Source organism: Schistocerca piceifrons, chromosome X (assembly GCF_021461385.2).
Source record: "Schistocerca piceifrons isolate TAMUIC-IGC-003096 chromosome X, iqSchPice1.1, whole genome shotgun sequence".
In the NCBI taxonomy this organism is placed as follows: Eukaryota; Metazoa; Arthropoda; class Insecta; order Orthoptera; family Acrididae; genus Schistocerca; species Schistocerca piceifrons.
Genome location: NC_060149.1, coordinates 52718550 through 52746414, shown reverse-complemented (window position 1 = coordinate 52746414; position 27865 = coordinate 52718550). Strand labels below are relative to the sequence as shown.

The following is a 27865-nucleotide window of genomic DNA, read 5'->3' as shown; positions in this document are numbered from 1 at the left end:
CTGAGGCACACCATTTTCACAGATAAAGGTGTCTGACAAGGCAGAACCCATATGTACCTTGAAAACTCTGTCTTTCAAAAAATTCCTGAAGAAAACAGCGCATGTTGCCATGGAAGCGCCATGTGCAGAGAGTACAGAGGATACCAGTCTTCCAGTAGGTGTCATAGGCTTTCTCCAAATCAAAAAACATGGCTACAATATGGGATTTCTGCAGAAAATTATTTGACATGGGTGGACAAAGTGACGAGATGGTTAATTGCAGAACAGTGCGTCAGAAATCCACACTGTGCAGTGGTTAGTCAACTGCGAGACTCAAGCCACCATACCAGCCGGGCATGAATCACCTCGCAAACACAGCTGGTGAGACAGATGGGACAGTGGCTAGAAGGAAGGTATTGGTCCTTACCTGGCTTAGGTATAGGTATGGCAGTGGCTTCACACCAGCTTCTGTGAAATGTGCCCTCTGCCCAGATGCGGTTGTACACATTAAACAGAAAGTGCTTGCCCGTAAGAGAAAGGTGCTGCAACATCTGAATGTTAACAGCTTCTGGCCATGGGGCAGAGGATTGGCACGAAGTGAGGTGACATTGTAACATTCAAAATTCTGAGAAGAGTAGGGTATTGCCGGAGACTCCCCTGCTTGTTTCCAAAGGAGAAAGGCAGAGTGATGGTGGAAGGAGCTTGAAATTTCCACAAAATGGTGGCCCAAGGTGTTGGAGATAGCAATAGGGTCCACAATGACATCATCTGCTACTGTCAGGCCGGAAACTGGGAAATAGATCTTGGTCCCAGAGAGCTGTTGTAGGCTGGCCCACACGACAGAAGAGGGAGAGGAATGTTAAAAGAACTAGCGAATGAAAACCAGCTAGCTTTTTGCTATCCCGAAGAAAGCAAGGACACTGGGCATGCATCTGTTTATAATGAATGCAGTTTGCCATCATAGGATGACAGTTAAAAATGCAGAGAGCACGTCTCCATTCACGAATTGTGTTGCAACACATCTCAGTCCACCAAGGGACCAGGAGTGCTATACGGGTGTGCTATACGGGTGTTCATGGCTGTGCTACAGATTTGTTTGTCTCTCTTTCCCTCAAAGGAGAAGTAAGTATGTGTGAGGATGTAATTGGTTAGATGTACAGGGAGTTAAGGTGGTAAGTTTGGAGTCTGAAAGACATTGGGATAGGAAGTGTTTGATAGTAACGAATCCACACGCATGGGGTGATTTAGAGGGAGGTGGCAACAACAGTGATGAGTAAGCACCCAGGTGTTAATGCCATACTTTCACAAAATGCAAGTTATAATACAAAAACAACCAAATGTGAAAATTATTTCATCACCAGTATGATATTTTCTGTCATTTTCTTCCAAAAAACTGTACCAATAATGACTTGTTTTAAAGAGATCCTCAATGTACTGGTGCTTTGAAACAGCACATATTCTTACAACTAAGTTATAATATATAACCCACCATATATGGAATTCAACTGATAATGAAGAAATACAATATGGTATCTCCCACATGCTGCTTGTGGTGTAGAATGCACTCTTCCATTTCATTGGCCGCATTCCTCTCCATGAAAAATCTGTCTTCTTATTCAGTCTTTCACACTATGGAATGCTTGAGCAGCTACTTGCTCATGAACACTTTCTCATCACACGTGATGACAGTTTAAGGATTTGAGTAGGTATTGGAGGTTATGCTGGACTTCCGGGTTGGGATCCCTACAGCAGGTCTTGTAGGAGCAGGAGTCAGATAGTTGGTAGATGCCTTCTGTCAGGATTCATCACTCTCCACTGCAGAGTGAAAATCTCATTCTGGAAACATCCCCCAGGCTGTGGCTAAGCCATGTCCCCGCAATATCCTTTCTTTCAGGAGTGCTAGTTCTGCAGGGTTCACAGGAGAGCTTCTGTAAAGTTTTGAAGGTAGGAGATGAGATACTGGCAGAAGTGAAGCTGTGAGGATGGGACGTGAGTCGTGCTTGGGTAGCTCAGTTGGTAGAGCACTTGCCGCGAAAGGCAAAGGTCCCGAGTTCGAGTCTCGGTCAGGCACACAGTTTTAATCTGCCAGGAAGTTTCAACAGTATTTTGGTTTGTTTAGTTGGTGTATGATTGGCTATGTCTGGAGGGAGTTTTGAAGGATGTTACAGATGGGAAAGGTTAGAAAGGCAGGGTCTAGATGCTATGAGGGATTGACAGGGGGTTCACTGGGGGTAGAATACGCATTGACGAGTAATGGTGCTCCCTGTAGAGATTAGGATATCAATAAATTTGATAATTTTTGGAGGTGGGGTCTGGAGTGCTCTTCCAGATCTTGGAGAGCATGGGTTTTGATTTGGGAGATATGGTGTAGATGATTAGGCCTGCATAGTAACAGCATGTTGTGTAGGGAGTAGGGGTGGTCCAGGGATGCCTATGCCATGGATGTTTGTTTCTGTAGGAGCAGGTGTGAAATCAGTCATACCATATACCAGCTGTGATTTCTGTACAGCACTTTATGTGAGCATAACCACCAACCACCTGTCCATGTGAATTAATGGCCACTGCCAAACTGTATCCAAAAGCAAAGTTGACCACCCGGTAGCAGAACATGCTGCTAAGCACAGCATGCTTGACCTGAATGGCTACTTCAAAACCTACACCATCTAGATCCTTCCCCCCAGCCCCAGCTTTTCTGAACTACATAGAAGGGAGTTATTATTCCAACACAGTTTTCATTTCTGTAATCATACTGGCCTCTATCTCCACTAACCCTTTGCACCTACTCCCTCTTCCCCACAGTCTCCCTCCTCTGATCTGTCACCCCCTCCCAACCCACTTTTATCATCACTCAATCAATCAGTCAGTCATCATGCACTGCATGAACTCAGTAGCTCTGGTGTCCTTGTGTTGCATTTCTATCTAATCAATCTGCTGCCTCTCACTTCCATACTCTTATGTTGCACACATGCTGTCTCCCTCCACATCATCAGACTCCCTCCCCAACCCTTCCTCTCACTATCAGCCTCTTTTCTCCCTCATCCACTCCACCTGGCACAACCCTTCATGTCGGTTACTTGCTGAACTGTAGTCCCAGAATGGTGTATTTAACCAGCACAATGTAGTTTTAAATGTGTGTGTATGTGTGTGCGTGTGTGTGTGTGTGTGTGTGTGTGTGTGTGTGTGTGTGTGTGTTTCGTGTGGAGGGTTGGGGGTGGGTTATGCATGTATATGTGTATTCTATCTCAAAAAATGGTTAATCCACAAGCTATCAAAGTTTGTTTGTCTGTTTTTGTGTGTGTGTGCTGTCACTGACTCAATGCTTCCACTATTCGATGAGTTGTTACTTTTACTCTTAAATTATTTACATTCTACCAGAACTTTCTATACCATATTAAGTGTGAACACCTTTGGTTATTTGCCCTTTTATATTTTGCAACTTTTCTTGCTGTCTCCTTTTTCCTTTGAGTTCTTCTACACTAAAACATCAACTTTCTTTTCTACAACTGCCTTTCTTTGTCTCATCTTTGACCTGATTTTCAGCGTATCTTTCCCTTGTCCTTGAACTTTCCCCCATCCACCTAACTCTTGTAACTTCATGTTTTAAATATCATCTGTTGCTGTTACTTCCCTTGTAAGTTACTTTCTCATCCTATCTTATTGCATCTTATTTGAGTCAAGCTCATTGATAATTTTATTACTTAATCCCTCATATCACATTGCGCTTAGTGTGTCATCTAGACAAAACATTGACTCTAGTTCCCAAATCTGGCTCCAAATGTTCATGTCTACATCTGTTATGCTGTGAAGTACAAGTATTTTTCTGTCTTTACTGGAGTGTACTCATTTCGTGTATCCTCCTCTTTAAAAGTCCAGCGTACACGAACAATTTGAATTTCATCTATTTCAATTGCTTACTAAGTCTAAATCCATGTTAATCTGTAAGCGGTACTATCCAAAATTTTCGGGACTGGTGCTGCCATCTGTTGAAGACTTTACCTTTGGACTAATGGTCACCATCACACTCAAAGCAGTTCCCATCCGCACGTACACACCGGTCCCAGCACTTCTGCCACTGCTCAAACATTTTCTGGAAGTCCTGTTCTTTGAGGGTGTTTATCACCACCAGCGGTGCTTCTTCAATCCTCTCTAGAGTGTCAAACCGATGGCTTTTCAACTTGAGTTTCAGTTTTGGGAATAGTACGGAGTCGCAAGGTGCCAAATCTGGCAAGTACAGTGGGTGGGGTACAACCGCCATGTTGTTTTTTGCCAAAAATTTCCTGGTGAGCAAGAATGTGTGACAGGGCATGTTGTCATGGTGCAGCAGCCAGTTCCCTTGAAGCCAAAGTATGGGCCGTCGTTACCACATGCTTTCACGGAGCCATCACAAAATGTGACAGTAGTATGTGAAATTCATTGTTCGGTTGGGTGGGACAAATTCTTTGCGCACAATTCCCTCGGTATCAAATAAAATGATGATCATGCTTTTCACTTTGCTCTTCACCTGTCTCACTTTTTTGGGTCTGGGAGAGCCCGAGCTCTTCCACTGGGACTATTGTTGCTTTGTCTCTGGGTCATAAGCGTAAATCCAGCTCTCGTCGCCAGTGATAACCCATGACAAGAAGGTCGGATCATCAGATGCAGTCTGACGAAGGTCTGTGCACACTTCAACATGCTGTGCCTTCTGATCGGCAGTCTAGATCCTTGGCACAAATTCTGCAGCGACACGATGCACGCTCAATTCATCAGGCAACATTCGTTGACATGTCCCATAACCAGTACCTACTTCATCCGCAAGGTCTTGAACGGTTCAACATTGATCCACACGAACCAATTGTTGAAGTTTGGCAACAATGTCTGGCGTTGTGTGGCTAACAGGCCTTCCAGTGTGAGCATCATCTTCAACATCTGTACAGCCGGCCCTGAACCAAGCATGCCACTCAGACACACGCATGCGGCTCATGCTCTGTCCCCCAAACTCTTGCTGAATCATTGCAAGGGTCTCCGTAGTACTTTTCCCGAGATTCACACAGAATTTGATACACATGCGTTGTCCTCTTCGCGGATCCATCCTAAAACTGCCACACATCGAACACAGAGTATTATGGAAATCACTGTGGACACACAACACATCCTCCCAGCTGAATGCCACTCCGCACACTGACTCATCAGATATGCAGCTCTCGCCACCTAGCAGTGCAAATATATGCTACTCCTACTTTCCAGATGGCAGCGCCAGTCCCGAAAATTTTGGATTCCACCCCGTATGTTTGTTATAGAACATATAGATTTTTAATTAGTTCTGTATAGTGATCTTTCATATCATAATTTTAAACATTAAAAAAGTGAATTCAAAATAAAAGTGCAGCATAGACAAACAGAATATAATGAAGTTCCACAATTAGGTGTATTTCATCATATTTACCGCAGACTTCAGTCTACGACCAACTGATGGAGCAGGCTGCAGATCACATTCTTCCGTCTCAGTACTCTCTGTGCTTCTGCTCTCGCTGCTATCTTCCTTATACACTCTCTTAATGGCAATCTCATTTCTAATATACTGGATTGATGAACTGCACTCAGCTGACCCATTTTTCTTTAGAGATATTTCTTCTTCATGTTTTTTGAACACCCTTTCATTTGTATAAATTTTTTCTCCTTTAACATGTGTATCAGTCCTGAGCTTCTTTGAATGAGCCTGTGGAAATAAATAATCAAGTGACACAATAAAACAGTGTTAAAAAGTGAAAATGACAAAGTAAGTCACAGCAGTGGAAAATTCTCTCTCCCTCTCTCTCTCCCTCTCTCTCTCTCTCTCTCTCTCTCTCTCTATCTCACTTTCAGTACTATGGTGCCCAATTGGTCCACAGCACAGGGGAGAAACAGTTACACTGTGTGCATCATCTCTTAAGAGGAAAAAAAGAGACTTGAGTAAAAAAATTAAAGATATGTTAACATAAAACAGAAGGATATGTGACTACACTGCTTCCAGTGAAGACACTTCAATACTGTGAACTGTACATTTTGATGAACAAACATATCAAAAAATCATTATCAAGAAATTTTGTTTGTTGCTGTAACATAAAACCACAGATTACTCATAATATGACAAAATAACTGAAAGTAACCCCAAGTGAGGTTGAGCCCTAACCTAAAAATTAAGCTAGAAACACAATATCTACATCTACGTATATAGTCTGGAGAACACTGTTTAGTAGCTGGCAAATGATGGTTCTTAATGTACCACTTACTCCTTCCCATTCTATTCCCTTATAGAGCAAGGAAATAATTATTACTTAAATATTAGTCTGTCAACTATAATTAGACTAATCTCATGTCTGCAGTCCTGCTGGGTCACGTTTGCTTCAAATTATTAATTGTAGTAAGGTACTTATTAAGTCTGTGAAATAGAAAAAGGAAATAGCTTTACATACATGTCTTCAGATTTATTGCTTCGAGAAAATTTTAACATTTTATATAAATTTCTGATTTAACTCATTGTTGTGATTCGCCGTTCATTCAAAGTGCCGCCGCGCAATTACGCGCGTCCTCTACATGTGGCGCTGTCTGCTAGTCATGCAGCAGCCGCGCCACCTAAGCGGCCAGCCAGCCAGCGGCCGCTAAACTTGGACTCAGTGCTCATTTGAATGTTAACGTGTCTTGCTTTGTCAACTTGCTCGGTGACTTACATGTATTGTGCCGTTATGAAATATATGTGTTCAACTTGACGTTATAACAATTGGCGACGAGGATGGGATTTTTCCTTTTCATCGTTGACCCACAGGATTCCATGGCTACTTTAGAGCAACTATTGCAAGGTCTCATTGAACAGCAAACGCTCCTCACATCGGCAATTCGCGATTTCGTCGCGGGATCCAATGCGGGCCGTTTCTCGTCGTTGTCTATACCTCCTTTTCATCCTTACAACGAGACAGCGGAAGACTGATCTGATTACGAAAAACGTCTTCGACAGCACTTCTTGGCATTTCATGTCGCGGATGAACAAACATGTAAGTCTCTGTTCCTTTCATGGATTTCACCTCAAATTTATCGATTGTTGTCGCAATTGGCTCCTTTGAAAGATCTTGCGTCTTTGTCCTTTGCTGAAATGTGCTCACTTCTGTCAGCATATTTTCATAAGCAAACGCATGTGGTAGCCTCTCGTGTTGCCTTTTATCGTTGTCAAAAACAACCGACTCAATCCTATCGCGCTTGGGCGGCTGAGCTTCACGGCCTCAGTCGAAAGCGTCAATTTCTTACTGACGTTTACAAAGAATCCTACGCAGATTCCATGGTACGGGATGCTATTATCCGGTCGGTGCCCGACGAAGAAGTGAGGCAACGTGCCCTTCAGTTGGCAAATCCGACTCTAGATGAAGTCCTCTCCATCGCGCAGTCTTTTGAAATTTCTCGCGCCGCTGGAGCGCAAATAGAGGCGTGGGGTGACGTCGGGGACATACAACCTCTGTGCACTGTTGATGACGCGTGCGGTGCGTCCCCGCCGGCCGACGTGGCCGCAATACGCTCCCATGCGCAGCCTCGGCCTAACCGTAAACAACCCTCTAAGAAACTGCAGCAAAACCCCCGGCAACTTCCTTCATGTCTGAGGTGTTTTACGGAACATTCACGCGAGGATTGTCTCCAATGTCGGGCAGTGTGTCACAATTGCAAAAAGAAAGGTCATGTGTCTTCCGTTTGCAAATCCGACCGCATACATGATGTTCGTGACCGTGACGCTGATTCTGCTTCTGTGTTGTCAGTCAATTGTACTTCTTCCCTTTCAGGGAAGTTATTCCTCACTGTCCAGATCCTTGGTCGGAATGTTCGCATGCAGGTGGATGCTAGTTCTGCTGTCACTATCATTAAATCTCAGACGTATCTTCAGTTGGGTTCTCCACTCCTATCACCTGTCACTCGGCAATTACGGACGTACAATAAACAGAAGATTTCTAAAAATGGTTCAAATGGCTCTGAGCACTATGGGACTCAACATCTTAGGTCATAAGTCCCCTAGAACTTAGAACTACTTAAACCTAACTAACCTAAGGACATCACACACACCCATGCCCGAGGCAGGATTCGAACCTGCGACCGTAGCAGTCCCGTGGTTCCGGACTGCAGCGCCAGAACCGCTAGACCAAGAAGATTTCTCTCTTGGAACAATTTAATGCTGAGGTATCTTACAAATCCGTCGTTCGCACTGTTCCCATATTTGTGGTCGACCAGAGTAACGCAGAAAATCTTTTTAGCTTCGATGCCTTTCGCGTTTTTGGGTTCTCCGTAGATGACTGTCAATATCGTCTCTGATGCTATTCCTTATGCTCAATTGGATTCCTTGTCGACGATATTTTCGTCCCTTTTTTCTCCTGGGTTAGGCCGTGCAAACGACTTTGAAGCTCATATCACGCTCAAACCCACTGCTCGGCCTAAGTTTTTTTCGGGCTCGGCCCATTCCTGTGGCCCTTCGTGATCGGGTAAAACGGGAGCTGGACCGTCTCACTACTTCAGGGGTCTTGCTTCCTGTCACTTCCAGTGAGTGGTCCTCTCCTGTCGTTGTTTTTGCTAAGCCCAATGGTGATATTCGTCTCTGTGGCGATTTTAAAGCCACTGTAAATGCACAATGCCTCATCGACACTTACCCTATGCCCCGACCTGAAGAAGTGTTCACTAAATTTGCGGGTGGCCAGTATTTTTCTAAAATTGACCTGTCAGAAGCTTATCATCAACTTCCTCTCGACGCTGCTTCCCGGCAGTTTCTGGTCCTTAACACGACTTTCGGCCTCTATCAATACCAACGATTGCCATTCGGGGTTGCCAGCGCCCCGGCTCTCTTTCTGCGATTCTTGGAACAATTATTGCTCCCTGACTCTCGGTGTATCAATTACATGGACGACAGTGTTGTCACTGGCTCCACCACTGAAGAACATCTTCAGAACCTCCGCACACTTTTTCATGTCTTACAGACTGCCGGTCTTAAATGTAATCTTCAGAAATCACTATTTTTTCAGGCATCTATCACGTACTTGGGGTTTCAACTCTCTCGGGATGGTATTCGTCCGCTTCAGCAAACTGTCGCTGCGATCGATGCCCTTTCTCGCCCTACATATGTTAAGGAACTGCAGACCATCTGGGGAAAATAGCATACTATCACAAGTTTTTACCGTCTGCTGCTTCGGTGGCGCAGCCGTTGCATCGCCTGTTGCATAAATCGTGCCTTTTCACTGGACCGCGTCATGCGATGCGGCTTTCCAGAAATTGAAGACTATGGTGAAACAGGCCCCGTGCCTGGCTACTTATCGACCTGGCCAACATCTTGTTCTTGCCACGGACGCCTCTCAATACGGGGTCGGTGCAGTCCTTGCGCACCATTTTTCTGACGGTTCTGAACAACCCATTGCTTACGCCTCCAAAACGCTCACGGATGCCCAACAAAAGTATTCTCAAATTGAAAAAGAAGCTCTGGCCATTATTTATGCTCTTTATAAGTTTGGTGTTTTTCTCTATGGATCCAAATTTCATCTTGTTACGGACCACAAACCATTTGTTTCCTTGTTTCATCCAATAACGTCACTTCCCGACTAGGCTGCACACCGCCTCCAGCGTTGGGCTCTTTACTTGTCTCGTTTCAATTATGAGATTCATTTCCGGCCGACGGCTCAACATGCGAATGCTGATGCACTGTCTCGCCTTCCCATGGGTCCTGATCTGGCATTCGATAGGGACGAACTTTTGTGTTTCCACCTGGATGTTGCCGAGCAGCGGGTTGTGGACGGCTTCACCATCACCGGGGACCGGCTGGCGGCTGCTACGGGTTCTGATCCTACCGTCTCCCGGGTTTTACGCTGTATTCAGAAGGGTTGGCAAGATCGTCCGTCCGCTAAGACTTCTGATCCGTTGCGGAACTACTACGCTTTGCGCTACCGCCTCACGGCTAGGGATGGTCTTTGCGTGCTTCGGTCTTGCGCCTCCTTCACCAAGGGCACTGGGGTGCCTCTCGCACAAAATCTCTGGCGCGCCGTCATGTGTACTGGCCCGGCATCGACTCTGAAATCGCACACATGGTCGCTGCCTGCGGCCCTTGTGCGTCACAGGCCGCCGCCCCGAAGTCATCTTTGTCACCGTGGCCTTCGCCTGAGACGCCCTGGGAGCGCATTCATGCTGACTTCGCGGGACCTTTTTTAGGTACTTATTGGCTACTCGTAATTGACGCCTACTCTAACTTTCCTTTCATTGTCCGTTGCACGTCGCCTACCACCGCGGCAATCACAAATGCTCTAGCTCGCATTTTTTCTTTGGTAGGTCTTCCCTCTACTCTTGTTACTGATAATGGTCCGCAATTTGCCTCTTCCGAATTTGCGGATTTTTGTGCTCGTCACGGCCTCATGCATGTCACGGCCCCTCCGTTCTATCCACAATCAAACGGTGGGGCTGAACGACTGGTCCGCACATTTAAGGCTCAGATGAGGAAACTCCTTCTGCTGCTGATGATGCGTTTCTCCAATTTCTGGCTTCTTACCGTTTCACCCCCATGGGCGACCACAGCCCGGCTGTGCTCTTACATGGCCGACAGCCCCGCACGCTACTTCATCTTCTGCGGCCTTCCACCTCACGGCCGCAGGTGCCTTCGCTTGGCCGGTTCACCGCCGACCAGACCACCTTGTATGGGTACGGGGATATGGCAGGCGGCCAAAATGGAGTCCAGGCCGCATCTTACGACACCGTGGCCGACGCCTGTATGAAATTCAGACGGACACGGGTGTTGCAGTGCGTCATTCGGACCAGCTTCGGCCTCGTGTGCCGGCAACGCCTGTTCCGAATGCCGCTACACCACCTTCGGCTCTACCTGACACTCGGGATCTTGGCATCTCTCATTACTCACAACTCAGCCCTCTCACCGTCATATCGGTGCCAGCACAAGAACGGACGCCACCAGGAGATGTGCCCATGCAGGAACCGGATGACCATCTGTCGGCGCAACTCTACTCGCCTCCTTCTCCTACGGACACCGACACATCGCCCATGTCTCCTGTTATATCAACCGGACTTGGTGCATGGGGCCCCAGCAGATTCGACCCCTACGTCTCCTGTCATCTCGACCCGTTATCATCGGGGACACTTCCGTCCGTACGGGAAGCCTCCTCCTCGAGACTTTACGGCCAGTGAAACAAAGCCTATGGACGTTAGCAATCTACAGGCCACCTCCATCAAGACCAGTGCAAAAATTTCAAAGGGGGGAAAGTGTTGTGACTCGCCGATCATTCAAAGTGCCGCCGCGCAATTACGCGCGTCCTCTACATGCGGCGCTGTCTGCCAGTCATGCAGCAGCCGCGCCACCTAAGCGGCCAGCCAGCCAGCGGCCGCTAGACTTGGACTCAGTGCTCATTTGAATGTTCACGTGTTCACATGGCTTGCTTTGTCAACTTGCTCGGTGACTTACATGTGTTGTGTCGTTTTGAAATATGTGTTTAACTTGACGTTATAACACTCATATTACATTAACTCACAATCACAGTTTTCATGATGAAGCAATGAGGTTGCTGATAAAATTGTGTGTAAGGAAAATGTAGCTAAGAATGTTTTTCTGCTTCTTTCATGAATGTTCTTTCACAATCTTGAAGGCTCTCTGGTACTACTACTTAAAGACTCCTCTCCAGTATGCTTGCAATGTCATGCTAGAAAAATGTATATTTTCTTTTTATTGTATCTCTAATCCCACTGGTATGTCCTACTGGAATTTGCTCATTGAAAACTACAGCAAAACATCAGGAACATATATGCCTATTTGCCACAAGCCACCTTATGGGCATGGTGGAGGTACTATCGCTTCACCCTTTCCTGTTCCAGTAGCAAGTGGTGTGAAGGAAGAATGATTGTTGATAAGCCTCTGTGTGATTTCAAATCTCTGTAATTTTAGCTTCTGGTCTTTTTACAAAATATATGCAGGAGGTAGTAATATGCTAGTTTATTCTTCTACGAAAATCCCCTCCAAATTTTAACAATAAACCACATAGTCATGCACAACATCTTCCATGTTTAGCATTCGCCACTGCAGTTGGATGAGCACTCCTTGGTTTCGCACTTTCTAAGCCAACCTATGATGAAACATGCTGTTTTACTTTTGATCGTCTGTTTCCACCATTAGTCCTACCTCGAGAGGGTCCTGACCGAAGTGTGGTACTCTAGTACTGTAGGAAAACTACCACAGTCATGAGATGACAACACTTCCTGGAGACCCTTCCAATGAATCTGTCTGCATCTGCCTCTCCTACAGTTAGTTTAAGTGATCATTTCACTTTAAATCTCACCATATGCACACTACCAGATATTTAATGGATGTGAACTTTATCAGGGATTGTTTAGCAATTATGTAATCTAACACATGAAGTGTTTTATTTGCTGTGATTCCGCAAACCAGTCACAAAGCTGGTCAGATATTCCATATGCTCATATTTTACGAAAGGTGTGAGCATGAGTACTAAACGGAATCTGTTAAGTTTCAGTTACAGAATAAATCACACAAATTATAGGCTGTCAATTCAACTAAATACCTTGGGATCACAATTATGAACAACTAAATCTGGAACACTCACGTAACTAATCTTGTGGGGAAAGCAAACAAGAGACTGTGTTTCACTGGAGGAACACTTCGAAGATGCAAGAAAGAGACTGCCTACAAGTACTGTTGCGCAGCATGGGATCCTCACCATACAAGATTGACGGAGGACTTTTTAAAAAGTTCAAAGGCGGGCATCCCAGTTTGTATTATTGTGAAACAGGGGAAAGAGTGTTGTGGATATGATATGTGAGTTGGGGTGGTACTTATTAAAACAACGGTTTTCTTCGTTGTGGTGAGATCTTTTCAAGACATTTCAATCACCAGCTTTCTCCTCTGAATACGAAAATATTTTGTTGATGGTCACGTACATAGAGAGAAATAATATTCGTAATAAAATAAATCATTGGATGGAAATATTTAAGTGTTCATTTTTCCTGTACAATGTTCGAGAGTCGAATGGTACAGAAATAGTGTGAAACAGGTTTGATGAACCCTCTGCCATGCACTTAAGTGTCAAATACAGATCGATGTTCATTAGACGACAGTACAGAAATGTACTGAATACCTTCTGGAAATCGATCAGTCTGGGCATTGGTAGCAAGTGATTTCTGGGTCTTGTGGATGAACAGAACAAGCCCAAGAAGATTTTATTAGAACAAGCTGGGTTTCATAAAGAGCATTGTATACAGATTTCATGTTGATTCCTACAGAAGAGATGATTATCGGTCAAAAGCAATATCATGATATTTAAGCATAAAATCTCTTGCAAAATTCTACAACAGATTATCGTCAGCAATATAATACTATAGTTGTATGCATGACCTCCGAACTTTTCCTGTCATTTGGAATGGTCTAATCCTGCAGCAACCTATGATATATATGACTGTAGCTAGAAGAAGCGCTAGTTCCTTCACATACTATATGTAGAGCCTTATAGATATCTCATCAGATCAAGCCACCTTTGTTTAGTTGAGTGATTCTATCCTGAGGTTACTTATCTTGATATGTCCTTTTGGTATTTATGTGACAAATGAAATAACGGACTCCAGGACAATCTTCCTGTGTGAGCTGATTTTGGAAAAAGGAATTTAGTATTTCAGACTTCTCTCTGCCACTGTTTATTTCTATGCTAGTATGGTCACTGAGTTAGTGTATATGTGGCTTTCATACGTACAAGAACAAAATTTCTTAGACTTTTTTGTCATAACTGGTAGATAGTTTTACTTTCGAACTTGTTGAACAGTTCACACAAGGCTTTCCTAGTGCTCATTTTTACTTTTTTCAGCTTCTGCTTGTCAACATGGCTTTGGCTACTCTAAAATATAAGGAGTGTTCAAACGAAAAGGTATGAAATGTTGTACCAGCCAAACTGGTTGAAATTTGCTTATACTTCTTTGGGAAATGTGGCGAGACACCTAGGGATGTGAATGTAGTGTCGCCATCTCACCCTAAAAAACTCAAAGCTGTGCCCTCACCAGACAATGTGACGCTCGCCATCTTTTTCAATGTCCAAAATGTCTGATACTTATCGAATTCCTTGACCACAGAAAAACAATTGACCATGACATGTACTGTGAGACACTTCACAGTCTATGCAAGTCCATCATGAGCAAACGGCCTGGACTGCCCACAGAGAGAATGATTCTGTTTTGTTTTAGGGTGCAAAAACAACCAAAATCATATGCGTACACGTCAGAAGCATAGAATACGAAGACAAAAAAGGAGTCAAAAGCGACTACATGTTAAGCCCAATTGACTGAAGGAAAGACAGCCAAAAACAGGGCCTTTCTCTTGGAGAAAGGTCCATAAAATACACCATAGTTCAGGACCTCTGTTGTCTCTAAGGATTAAATGTCCATCATATGGCTACAACACACATAAAGTAAAACGCAGTTGACAGGAAGATTGTCGTTTGCTAAAACAGCTGATAACTCACGCAGCAAATATAGATTAGAGCGTACTTGGTTAAAAAAAAAAGGGTATTCTGTCAAGAAACGCACAACTGTCAAAGGTTGATGGCAATGAGAACAAAGTGGTGGTGGGGCATCACCACTTAACTAATGGCAATTACTAAAATGACAGTGCCCAATACACAAACCAGGTAAAATTATCTCCTCACAGTGAGATGTCTGAGAGGAGTTCGGCCAAGCCACTGGGAGATGTTTAATTCCCCAGAGATTGTTCCATTGAAGGAAAGACCAGTGGTGATGCCAAAGTGCACCATCTGCTGACAGATGGCAAAACAGAGATCATTGGAGGGGACGGAAGAGTTACTGGGCTGAGGTATGGGGACTGTAGCCTTGTCAGCAGTGGCATCAGACTTGTTTCCTGTCTAACCGACATGACCAGGGATGCACATAAACATCACAGTGGTTTCATCAATAATGAGCAAGTGAAAGTTTTCCTGGACCCATTGCACTAAGTGATGGATGGTGTACAGCACACAGAGGTTCTGAGCACGCTGAGACAGTAGGAGCAAATGTCACAATTGAAAAGACTGTGGCACCAGATGTATTGCATGGCCTGATAAAGCACGGAGAGCTCCACTGTAAATACTGGGCAGCGTTCCGGAAGCCGATATGGTAAGCGTCAGTGCCAATGACGAAGGCGCACCTGACACCTGAACCTACCCGACTCATTTCTGATGGAGGAAGTCGGGGTGATAGTGGGACGAGCTCAAAATTTCCACAAAATGGAGGCACAAGGTGTTTGACATTGCAATAGGGTCCACGATGACATCATCTGCTACAGTCAGGCCAGAAATTGGGGAATTGGCCTTGGTCCCAGAAAGCTGTCAGAGTTTGGCCCACATGATGGAAGAGGGTGTGGAACTATTAAATGAATAGTAGATGAAATCTAGCTAGCTTTTCAGCTATCTTGAAGAATGCAACGACAATGTGCATGCAACTATTTATAGCGAATACAGTTTGCATCTTAGGATGATTGTTAAAACTGCGGAAAGCATGTGTCGAGGCATGCCTCAGTTCACCAAGGGAATGGGGCATAGAGTGGCACAGGTCAAGAAATGGAACATTCTGCAGCAGTAAGGGTAATGTTTTTAAGGTATTCCACATGGTCAATCACAACTTGGAAGAAGTTGTTCGTTGAAGGTTGCCAGGATGGACTAAAGCCTCCAGTCAGCTTGAGTAAACTGCCATTTGGGTTTGCACATAGGTGGCATAGGAGTCAGCAACGGATAGCACACAGGACATGGTCACTTGAGTAATTGTCAGACAAAACGGACCACTCAAGATGACAGGTAAGCTGGGCAGTGCAGAACGAGAGGTCCAAATGGGAATAGGTGTGCATGGAGTCTGAAAGGAACTTGGGTGCACCAGAGTTAAGGCAGAGAACGTTGAGTTGATTGAGAAGGTCGGTCAAGAGGGCACCTCTGTGACAGGTTCTGGGAGAGCCCCAAAGGGGATGGTGCACATTAGAGTCACCGAGCAGGACAAAGGAGTGCGAGAGTTACCCAAAAGCTGGAGGAAGTCTGCCCTGGTGACACCGAATGACGGAGGATGTAAACAGTACAAAGGGAAAAGGTGAACAGAGGAAGGAAAATGCGGATGGCAACAACTCGCAGTCAGCTGTTCAGGGAGATGATTTGACTATGAACATCTCCCCCATGAGATGGAATGCCATCCTCAGGGGGAAGGTCAAAGCAGACCGGAAAGAAATGCGAGAGGTCAATGTGATTGTTAGGATATAATTTTTGTTTCCTGGAGGCAGAGACCAAATGGATGCTGTGATTCCAAGAGCAGCCATAATACCTCCTTGTTGGATCTAATGCTGCGAACATTCCATTGGTGGAGAGTCATAACAGGAAAAAGGAAGGATGGGAAAATGGGAGGGATGTCACCTCAGCTGCTGCCAAGTGCCAGCCTTCAAAGACACACTGCTACAGTGCACAGAGCCTGGAGGATTCTGCTCCATGAGATCCACAGAGGTGTCGGCATTCTCTTTCAGTTGGTCTGCAGAGTCCAGGGCAGAAAAATGGTTGGCGGTGTGCACTGGTAACACGGAGGTCGGCCGGTTGAGGGTATCAAGTGGCGACACCACTGAAGAGGGTCTCTAAGTCGGTGAGGGAGAACACTCAGGGTGTATACGCGGACGAGAAAAAAAAAATCCCGGATCTCCCGGGTGAAAATACACTTTTTCCGTGTCAAGTGACAGTATACTTTCCCTCGGAACTGGAAAAATTATCCTTTGGTATGGTTTTATACAGCAGTGTAGAACTTCCCGGCACCTTAGAAACGAAACTCAGTGAAAAAAAACGCGTTTTGGAAAGATGTTTGATATACGCTGCATATTTTCGTATTACGAAAGTATAAATTAAAATTCCACCAACAGTAAAAGTTAATGGTTTAAATTAATATGCGTAGTGCTGCTAGAAGAAAAGCAAGGCTTTCGCATATAATATTTGTCTCATAAGCTACAAGAGAAGCTAAACTTTCACATATAATGTTGATCTGTTTAGCGCATGTTACACTTTAAGATACGTCATACAAATATGCTACAAAAATTTTTAATACCGACATAAATCTCAGATCTTATGGGCTCGAAATTCTTCTAAATGGCTCGTTATCAAAGAGTTGATTTTTAAAAGGAGAGCAAACGCTCTGTGATTTAAGAAATTCAGCCGGCCGGAGTGGCCGAGCGGTTCTAGGCGCTACAGTCTGGAACTGCGCGACCGCTACGGTCGCAGGTTCGAATCCTGCCTCGGGCATGGATGTGTGTGATGTCCTTAGGTTAGTTAGGTTTAAGTAGTTCTAAATTCTAGGGGACTGATGACCTCAGAAGTTAAGTCCCATAGCGCTCAGAGCCATTTGAACCATTTAAGAAATTCATCGTACACTCTCCCACATAGTTAATCTGGCGTAAAAGGAAATTTACCTCGAAAATAACGGTTTTCGGACAACCATTCACAATATTTTCCCGCGACCTGTTAGAAATAGATTCATTTCAGCAGTTGCCAGAGAGCGCCAGATAAGAGGCGTCACCGCTCTTGGGCAGCTACGGTGACGTAGGAAGCCCCTATGTTCGTAAGTGTAAAACATTAAAAGAGCTTACATTATGTCATAAAAGAAACAAGACATCAGAGGATACGCCAAAAGCGTCGGAATTTCGTGAACCATATTAAAATGCAGAATGAGATTTTCACTCTGCAGCGGAGTGTTTCATATTAAAATGCATAGTTCGCCTTACAGTGTACATTCGTATGTCCAGATTCCCAATGACTTAAGCCTCGACCTGATATGAAGCTTTTCAATGTGGTTTTCGGGACGTAAATTTTCTTGGAGTACTAGTACTGTATTATCTCATGTTTGGTTCTTTATTATGGCATAACACCATACGTGCTAGAAGATGAAAACGTGCACTTGAAATGCAGCAAACAGTTGAAACGAGCCAATAGTGTGGAATTAAACACTTCGTTTCAAATAAATTGACTGCCTCAGCAGGAAAGCTTAATAAAAGCCAAATTTCTTTAGCAAACCGACAAAAATAACTTTATTGTTCTGCAAGGCGATTAATGCTTGACTGTCAGGAACGTGGAAATAAAATACAATCTAAAACTAGTAACATATTTTAGCCTTCCGTAATTATGTGAATGTGTTTTAATTCACTTGATAGCTCCTAGCCACAGAAATGCGCCTTGTTTTCATTTGACGTGAGAGCAGTAAATGAAGAGGAAACACAAAAATCACTAAATGTAAACGCGGGTCACGTGGAGACTAGCCCCCCTAACTCAGACTGCTCTGCGCGTTAGAACGTCAAAAATTAATAAGAACTTTTGTCTGCGTAAAGTTTATTTCTAGATGCGACGAGGATTCTCCTGACAGAGGTATCACGTACACTATACATGCATTCAAAAGTCAACTTACGATTAATTCAGAAATCAACTTTAAATGTATTCAAAAATGTTCCAAAACCAACATGGAAGGGTTTCAAAATCATCTGAATAATCGATAGACAAACGTGCGCTGGATGCTAGGCGCTTTGTGAAACAAGTTGTTTTCCCTCAAGAATATGAATTTGGCACCCCCTCTTCCCGGTAGCATCTATCTGCTTGCTGCGACTTCTTGAACAGCCAACAGCCACATTCCTCTAGCCAGAAGCGGGAGAATCTACTTCTCAAACGTGACCCAACTGCACATGTGCATGAGCCCGCGCGTAACTCCTAAAAGAAATCGAATGCAAACAGTTGCTACTTCACGCACATTGGAGGCAATTTCTTGTTATGAAGCACTGCATAGTCTTCCTTTGACACATTTTCAATTGGCAGACGCTTGCATGAGCAGTGTGTGTCGTCGTTGTATATGAAGCATTTCCTTTGCAATTTAAGTTGCTTTCGTTTTTTTCTCTCGTTTATGTTTTATTGTTGAAGTATTATTCTGCAGTAGCGGGATACAGTAATATCCTTTTTTAGAGTATCGGTTCTTACCAGTCAAAATTACAAAAATTTAACTTAAAACCAAAACAATGAAAAATTTCCGGAATTCTAAAAATATCCCGGGTTTTCCCCGGTTTTCTCCCGGATGAAAAAATGCCCCGGGTTTTCCCCGGATCTCCCGGTTGTCCCGGATCGTACAAATCAATCAATCAATCAAATTTTATTGTCGTTCAGCTCATAAAGCAATAGATAACGTCAAGATAACTTACATTTTTAACATTAATTACTAAATACAATTTAGTTTGGATTACATAAGGCCATCTGCTAGATACAGTGTTGAAAGACAGTATTTTCAGTTTCAAAAAATTTGTCTACTATGTAGAAAGGATTATTTACTAGTACTCTGTACAACTTAGCTTTGAAGATATTGAAAGGTAACTCTTTTAAATCTATACTTAACTTATTGTACAACTTAAGTCCAAGAACTAAATATGAATTCTGTGACTTGGATAGTCTTTGATATGGTACATCTATGCATGATTTGTTCCTGGTGTTATGGCTATGTACATCCCTTCTTAATGATATATTTGAAATATTGTTCCTAACATACAACAGATCATTATAGATGTGCAAGTTTATTACCGTCAGGCATTGCAATTTAACAAACAAGGGTTTACAGTGTTCTAACTTATCTGAGTCTGTTATTATTCCTACTAATTTTTTTTTGTAAAAGTAGAATGCCCTTTACGTGACTGCTATTGCCCCACAATAAGATTCCATATGATATGATACTTTGAAAGAAAGCAAAATATGCTGATCTTATATAACTATTAGGGACATGTCTTTTTAAGTTTCTAATTAAATAGATAACTCTTGAGAGTCTGCAAGATAAATGTTTGACGTGTGGTTCCCATGTCAACTTGTTGTCTACTATAACACCTAAAAATTTTATACTTTCTAAGTCATGAGTCTCTCTTAAGCGAAAGGAAAGTGCCTGGGTCTTACTTTCATTTAGTAGAAAACCATTCGCTCTAAACCATAATGAACTCTGAGCAAGGGTATCTTTAACTAGATTTTTTAGTGTGTTTAAATCTGAGCTTTTATTTAAAAAAGTTGTGTCATCGGCATACATTATTGTGTGAGAGTTTACAAAAGATGGCAGGTCATTAATCATGAGTAAAAACAATAGAGGTCCAAGTACTGAGCCCTGTGGCACGCCAGACCTAACATTAACCAGATCTGACTTCTCCCTGTTAATGCATACAACTTGTTGGCGGTTCTCAAGGAAGGATTTAATCATATTTATGCTGCTATTAGCAAAACCATAATAGGATAGCTTATTCAGTAAAGTATCATGGTCCACACAGTCAAACACTCTGCTCAGATCACCAAATGTAGCCTGAGCAAATCCCCTAGCCTCAAACACATCCAGAACAAATTTTACAAGAGAATCCGTAGCATCTGTTGTGGATTCACCTTTCATGAATCCATATTGTTTGTCACTTATTAAGTTTAAGTTATCTAAATATGTAGTAACTTGATTATACATAATTGTTTCAAGAATTTTTGAGAAAACAGGAGTTAACGATATTGGTCTGTAAGTAGCAGGACAGTTCTTATCACCTTTCTTATATACAGGGACCACTCTAGATATTTTTAGTACATCAGGAAACTTGTTTTCAGCTAGACATTTATTTACACAGTAGGTTAAGGGATCAATTATGCAGTCAACAATATCTTTCAATAAGTTACACGATAAATCATAGTAATCAACGCTATCTGAGGCGTTGAAATTTTTAACTATTTTCAGAACTGTATTGGTACACACCTCTGTGAAGTTAAAAATGCTCTGGCGGGGCCTTTCAAAATAGTTATCGATGAAGTTAAGGTCACTTTCTGGAGGTTTGTCTATCGAGCTGCATATTTCTTCAATAGATTGGACGCAGAATTTATTGAATTCATCTGGGGATATGGCAATAACGTCTTTTCCTTTAGTGTGTGCCACAGAGTTAATTACACTCCAGGCTTTTTTGCATTTATTTCTAGACTTTTCAATGAGAGCTGTATCATATAGCATCTTAGCATCATTAATAGCCTGTCTATAACTACACTTAGCTCTGGAATATAATTCTTTATGTAGTTCAGATTTGCTGTTCTTGTACATACCAGAATAGAGCATAACAGTGTTTTTCATTTGCCCTAACTGTGGAGTATACCACATTCCCTGTTTTTCCTTCTCTTATAACAACTACTATCCTTAATATTTAGAGTACATTTTCTCAAAGGAATATTATTTTCAAATGTATTTAAAAATATAAAGAAAAACTCAGTAAAAACAATGTCGGAGGAACAATGTTGCAGTCTACTAAATAGGGCATCCCCAATGATACAAGTGAGGGCAAGTCTAAATCTATTTATCCTCTTTTTGTTCTTAGGCCTCGTGGTTACAGTTTTAGTTTTTGGGCTGGAACAGTCTGGAGTTACATTGCCAGGATTTGCCGCTCCCAAAAATCTGCTGCCCTGTGCGATGGCACGGTTCGCCCCTCCCACCCCCTCTCGCATGAAGCATCGGGCTGCTACAGAGAAGCTGTACTGAAATTCAAATCATTAAAATCGAATGTCAATGTATTTAGGCAGATTTCCAAAGAAAAACTGACACAAATGAAAGAAAACCGAGCTTGTTTACTAAGAATCATATCTTCCCTCCGTTATTTACCGGTGCAGGGGCTTGCAATACGTGGGCATACTGATGAAACAAGTAACTTTGACACTTTATTACGCCTTCGATGTGAAGATAACGAGCTACTTTTAATATGCCTACAGCGCAAAACTTACAAATGGACATTCCATGATGTGCAAAACGAAATTTTGGCTATTTTAAGTCATACACTTCTTAGAAAATTATTGGAGGATATCAAGAGTGCAGAGTATTTTGCAATAATAGCAAACGAAACAAGAGACATAGCCACCAAAGAGCAATTTAGTATCTGTATACGATTTGTGGATGCTTCGCTAGAGATAGAAGAAAGCTAAGGCTCTGTTTGATATTATTACCGACATTTTAAGACGATTTGATTTGCCTACATCTAATTGTAGGTGCCAATCCTTTGACGGTTCAGTTAACATGGCCGGATTATATAATGGTGTCCAGGCAAAGTTTACGGAAATGGGGAGAGAGCTATGTTTGTGCACTGCCTTGCACACTGTTTAAATCTACCACTACAAGACGCTGTGAAAGCAGTTCCAGAATGTCGACATGCATTGAATGTTATGAAGGACTTAATACATTTTGTAAGAGATTCACCTAAAACATTAGATCTTTTTGGTCACCTGAAGGCAGATGCCTCTACAAATATAAAGCCACTCTGTCCTACAAGGTGGGCCGTAAGATACTTGGCAACGTCTTCAGTATTGTCCAACTATACAGAACTTAAGAAATTTTTTCTAAATGTTTCAAGAAATGACAATTCAGACATTGGGGCAAAAGCAAACGGCTTTTTGACTAATATGCAGACATATGATTTCTTTTTCATGTTACCACTTTTAGTAAAACTGATTGGTCACTTTGACACTGTAAACATAGCACTACAGAGGAAATCCCTACACTTAGAGGAGGCCAATAAGATGATTTACACTCTTGTAACTTCTATTAAATTTATGAGAAACAATTTTGAATCATTCTGGGGTGAAGTAACTTCAAAATGTCAAGATATGGATGTTGATTCCCCAAAATTACCGCGTAGAAGAAAAGTCCCTAAGAAATACGATGACTCCATCAATTTATCTGTAGACACATTCACTGAAGTATGTGACAAATATAGAAGATTGTATTATGAAACAATGGATACATCCATCAACTTATTGGAATCACGGTTCAACACTCAATCATTCATGTTTGTAAATCAAATTGAACAATTTCTTCTTGGTGATAAGAAACACTCATTCGATATTTTATCTTTCTACGAATTAGATATAGACAAACAACGCTTCCTTCTCTAGCGGAGCATGTTTCATGAGATAATCCAAAGTAGTGATTCTGCGAATATTAGTTCGATAGATGACATAGTGAAATACCTAAAACAGGAAAACCACCTGTTTGACCTACTGCCTGAACTAGTGAAATTCATACGTGTAGTGTTGGCGATTCCGGTAACGACCTGCACCGCTGAGCGATCGTTTTCTTGTCTGCGGAGGGTGAAAACGTATCTTCGTTCTATAATGATGCAGGATCGTCTTAATGCCATCGCCCTTCTCAACACCCATAGAGATGAATCGATGAAACTCGACCTTGACGCCATATATGACGAGTTCATATGCAGGAATGATCTGAGGAGTACATTTGCCATCAAAAGTTAAGGTATGTTTCTTCAACTTTATTTATGTATTTGTTTTGTACCACTACTGATCTATACTCCGACTGAAGTGACATTGTGATTGACGTTCCAGAGAGTCGAGGGGTAGGGGCTAGTCGCCAGCCAATCGTAGTTTGCGTGATTTTCAGCTGTTTGCATTTTTCATTATCCTCACTATCTTTTTTGTTTTTTGGAAGTTGTTATACTGTGAGGGGAATTTCCCAAGAATATGATGTCATAACTCAAAAGGGAAAGTATGCGTGCATAATACACCTCTCTCCTTCAGCACTTGTGTTGTTCCATATAATTCTCGTTGCATAGGTCATCTTAGATAGCTTCGAATTTAAGAATGTGATGTGGGAATTCAATTTCAGATTGTCTTGTAAGTAAACAAAGCAATTTTGTTTCCGTGACAATTTTTTGGCTTTCCAAAGAAATATGTGCTTTGAATGGATTTTTAATTTTGCTGTGTCTCATTGAAGCGACCTGGAAACCTGAGTGCAATGATCCGCATGTCGAAATGCTCGTGTAAAAACTCCAACAAAGTGTTTGCAGTGTGTGGCCTTGCTCCATCTTGCATGAACCACTGTGTGTTGAATGGCAAGGCAGTAGCAAGAAGCTGTGGAATGAAGCTATTGCGAAGCATGCTCAAATAACGCTCGCTGTTCACAGTTTCTTCAAAGAAAAATGGTCCAGTAAGTCCGTGACTGGAAATTGCTGCCCACGCTGTAATCCTCGGAGCATAATGTTGTCGTTCAAGAAGCACTTGTGGGTTTTCAGTGGCCCAAAAGAGTACATTTTGTTTGTTAACCACACCGTCTAAATGAAAATGCGCCTCGTCTGAAAACCAAACGTTGTTGAGAGTTTCTTCCCTATCCTCCGCCCACTGAGCAAACAGTAGTCTCTGCTGCGTGTGTTCTTCAGTGAGCTTCTGTGCACAGGTCATCTTGTATGGGTATGTGGAGGCCAGTTTTAAGAATGCGTTGAACGGAGCGTCTGGATATTCCCAGTTGCACTGCTGCCTTTCTACACGATTTCCGGGGACTTCTCTGTGCAGCAACTCGTACCGCTTCAACATTCTCCGACGAACAAACACGCTTAGGCCGAGGTCGCGTCGCTTCCAATACTGTTCCTTCCTGTACAAATTTATTGTACAACCTGTGGATGGTCTTTTTTGCAAGGGACCCATCGTGTGTTAAACTGTTGTCGAAAACGCCTCTGAGTCACAACAAGGCTTTTCGTTTCATTAAAAAGAAACACAATTGCCGATCGTTGCTGTGTCGTCAGTCTTCCATTGACAGTCATTGCTGCTTACTAGTCTCCTAGCGGCAGTATCGTGAATTACACGCCATTTCGTAACTCATTTGTTTTTCCAAGCTCTACTGGTACTGCTGTAGAGATCCCAGCGGGATATCTAATATACGTCATAAATTGTGAAAAACAATTGGTAACACATTTCGTGTGCCACCGTGTAGATGGAAACGAAAAGTTATCTGTCAAATGTAGTACCTAATAAAATGATTCTTGGTCCCCCCCCCCCCCCCAAAAAAAAAAAAAAAAAATATTTTCAAGTCGGCGCCTCTGCAAACATGTATATTTTGTAATGGATGCCATCAAACTATTTCAGGACAGTAGAAATTAAAATGTCCTGTAGTGCCTGTCCTGCTCCCAGACGGCCGGTTTGACATCCTGCCCCTCTAAAACATAAAAAAAATAAAGATAAACGTAATTAATACTGGATGGGATTATTTGTAACCGGGAGAACAAGAACTCTTCAGAAAATCTGGACTTTTTATTGCCTATTAGCTAGTAACTTGCTCTTCTGTGTGACATAAAATTAAATATAGGATACCTAAAATCAGTAAAGACAAGAGACAGGTAAGACAGTACACATTACTTCCATCCTTAGGTCCTGGCGATTTTTCTCTCTAATCTTGCTGCAGCTTTACATGGCGTGCTTTCCTTTCTGCGAAAGAACTGTCAAACGTTTTGCTACATGAAAAATCGAAATGTCGTCGTCTAATACTGAAAAAGCTGTTAATACAAGTAATATCCAAGACTGGTGTGGTTTCTTGATCTGATTACGTCTATTTTGTCACTGTGTGCTGTATAAAACAAAATAGGCCTTTCTAATATTGCAGCAATTGTAACACACACCAAATAAGCGAGACTGTTTTGGAAATAATGATAATTTTTATAATACGACATAGTATAATTCACGAAGTACCAATACGAAATACTTATTTGGCCTACTACAAGCAAAAAGCTTTACGTTAGGAAATAGTTTCACATTTCATTCATACGCTCCAGTTTCTCATGGATGAGACCGAAAAGTAGAAGAACTAAATTTTTGTATAAATTTGGAATCGTCATATTCTTCCATAATTTGTGTGATGTCCCCGTTTCTTGTCCTTCCTTGTTCTAACAAACAGTCTTGTCATCACTAATTCTGTAACTACTCCTACCTCTGTCAAAACTCATTCTCCGGTTAACTTTACTAACCCTGCCACAATCACCGGTTTAGTTATCCAGCGATTATTCTCCTGTTAGCTGTTATTACGTGTTCGACAATGCGTTTTCCGCGCTACTCCCAGAATGGAACTTAAGCGTCTGCCAGCTGGGGACTACAATAGGCCCTGTCTGGTGTAGCTATCTGGCCAAAAATTTTCTTTCAAAATTTCACTTTCTTGGAGACACCAAGAAGATAATACGTAATCTTTCTTACCTGTTATTCCCGTTAGTCGTTTATTTCCACTCTGGTAGTCTGAATCTATGGATTTCGCTAGTAATTATAACAACGCTGAACATTCGCAAACCGAAGCACCAGTTGGCATTCACCGGTTCGGCTTTGTTCCACTCAGCTCGTATAGCCCCGTCCCGTTTTGTCTGCAGGAAAGTTTATTTCTAGATGTGACGAGGATTCCCCTGGCAGACACATCACGTACACTATGCACGCATTCAAAAATCAACTTATAATTCATTCAGAAATCAACTTAGAATGTGTTCAAAAACCAGCAGGAGTGCGTTTCAAAATCATATGAATAATCGATAAACCGACGTGCGCTGGATGCTAGGTGCTTTGTGAAACAAGATTTTTTCCCCTCAAGAATATGAATTTGCCCCCCTCTCCCCTAAATTGCCACCTGGTTCAGACACCCCAGTTTGCCCCCACCCCCCACTTGATCCGGTCCTGCTGCGCTCGCGTGAATCTGGCAACTTGGGCGCGCCAGTAAAATTTTTCCGAGTAGCGTGTGGCTGGTTGCTGCTACTGCTGCTTACACAGCCAACAGCCACATTTCTGTAGCCAGAAGCGGGAGAAGGAACTACTCATACGCAACTGAACTGCGCGTGTGCATGAGCCCACTCGTAACTGATTAAATGAGTCTAATGTAAACAGTTGTGACGTCACGCTCATCGGAGGCAATTTGTTGTTATGAAGCATTGCATAGCCTTCAGAAAGGCTTTGACACATTTTTCTGTTCGCAGACGCTTGTACGAGCGCTTTCCTTTGCAATTTAAGTTTAATTTCTTTTTTCTTATTCTCTCGTTTATGTTTTAATGCTGCAGTATTATTCTGCAGTAGCTGGACACAGTAATATCCTTTGTTAGAGTATCGGTTCTTACCAGTCAAAATTACAAAAATTTAACTGGAAACTAAAACAACGAAAAATTCACGCCTTTTTCCCGGTTTTCTCCCGGATGAAAAATTCCCGGCTTTTTCCGGGATCTCCCGGTTGTCCCGGGTCGTATACATCCTGACACTGTTTGCCTCTGTTGTGTTTCTTGGAGTCTTTGCAGTTGACAGAGGACAATTCAGATGTTTGTTGGCTGGAGAGATGTAGAAAGTCTTTGTGGGAGTATTCCTTCTGTCCTTTCTGGCCTCTGGTTGTGCGTCAGGTGATTTCACCGCATAAGGGAAAAATCTGGTGGCTTGTTGCAGATCTGGAGGAGGAGATGGAGACGGGGCTTCTACCATGACACTGCATGATTTTACAACTGCAGTGCTGAATTTGAGGTCGCATGTCTGCATGACCACGTCCCTTGTGGAGCGAGATGTAGCAAGTATGGTACTGTAAATGCCAGATGGTAAAATGCAGGGTTTCCAAATAGCCAACAAATTCTGAGTGACACGGTAAGGTACTTGTTCCTTCACCCAGATCTCCTAGATGGTCCGCCCATTGAGCTACAATGGACAATCTCGGGAGGAGGCTGCATGGTTGCCATTGCAATTGATACATCCGGGAGGAAGTGGACAATCGCCGTCATGAGCATCCCTATCACACATTACACTTTTGGCTGGGTGTCGATAGGACATTCGAGTGTGGTTGTAATGATAACACTGGTACCAACGCATTATGTTCATAACGTACAATCAGCCTGTGATCACTTCATAGCCTGCTTTAATCTTTTATGGAAGCACTACTCTATCAACTGTGAGAAAAAGAGCGCATGCAGGCACTAAGGATCCATCTACCTTTTTCATCACCTGCTGAACTCCAATGACACCCTGATCAGAGAGGTAACTTTCGATTTCTGCCTCAGACAGGCCATTGAGCAGCCTGGTGTAAATAACAGCACATGTAGAATTCA

General features: G+C 42.7%; 1 protein-coding gene across 1 annotated transcript in view; it reads right to left on the bottom strand.

Moving 5' to 3' along the window:
* LOC124721691 overlaps positions 1–27865 on the bottom strand; it is an 888717-nt gene that overhangs the window by 737630 nt on the left and 123222 nt on the right. Inside the window, exon 4 of the mRNA XM_047246771.1 lies at positions 5402–5674. Within this exon, the coding sequence (XP_047102727.1) occupies positions 5402–5674 (273 nt within the window). The remainder of the gene's footprint in view (positions 1–5401; positions 5675–27865) is intronic.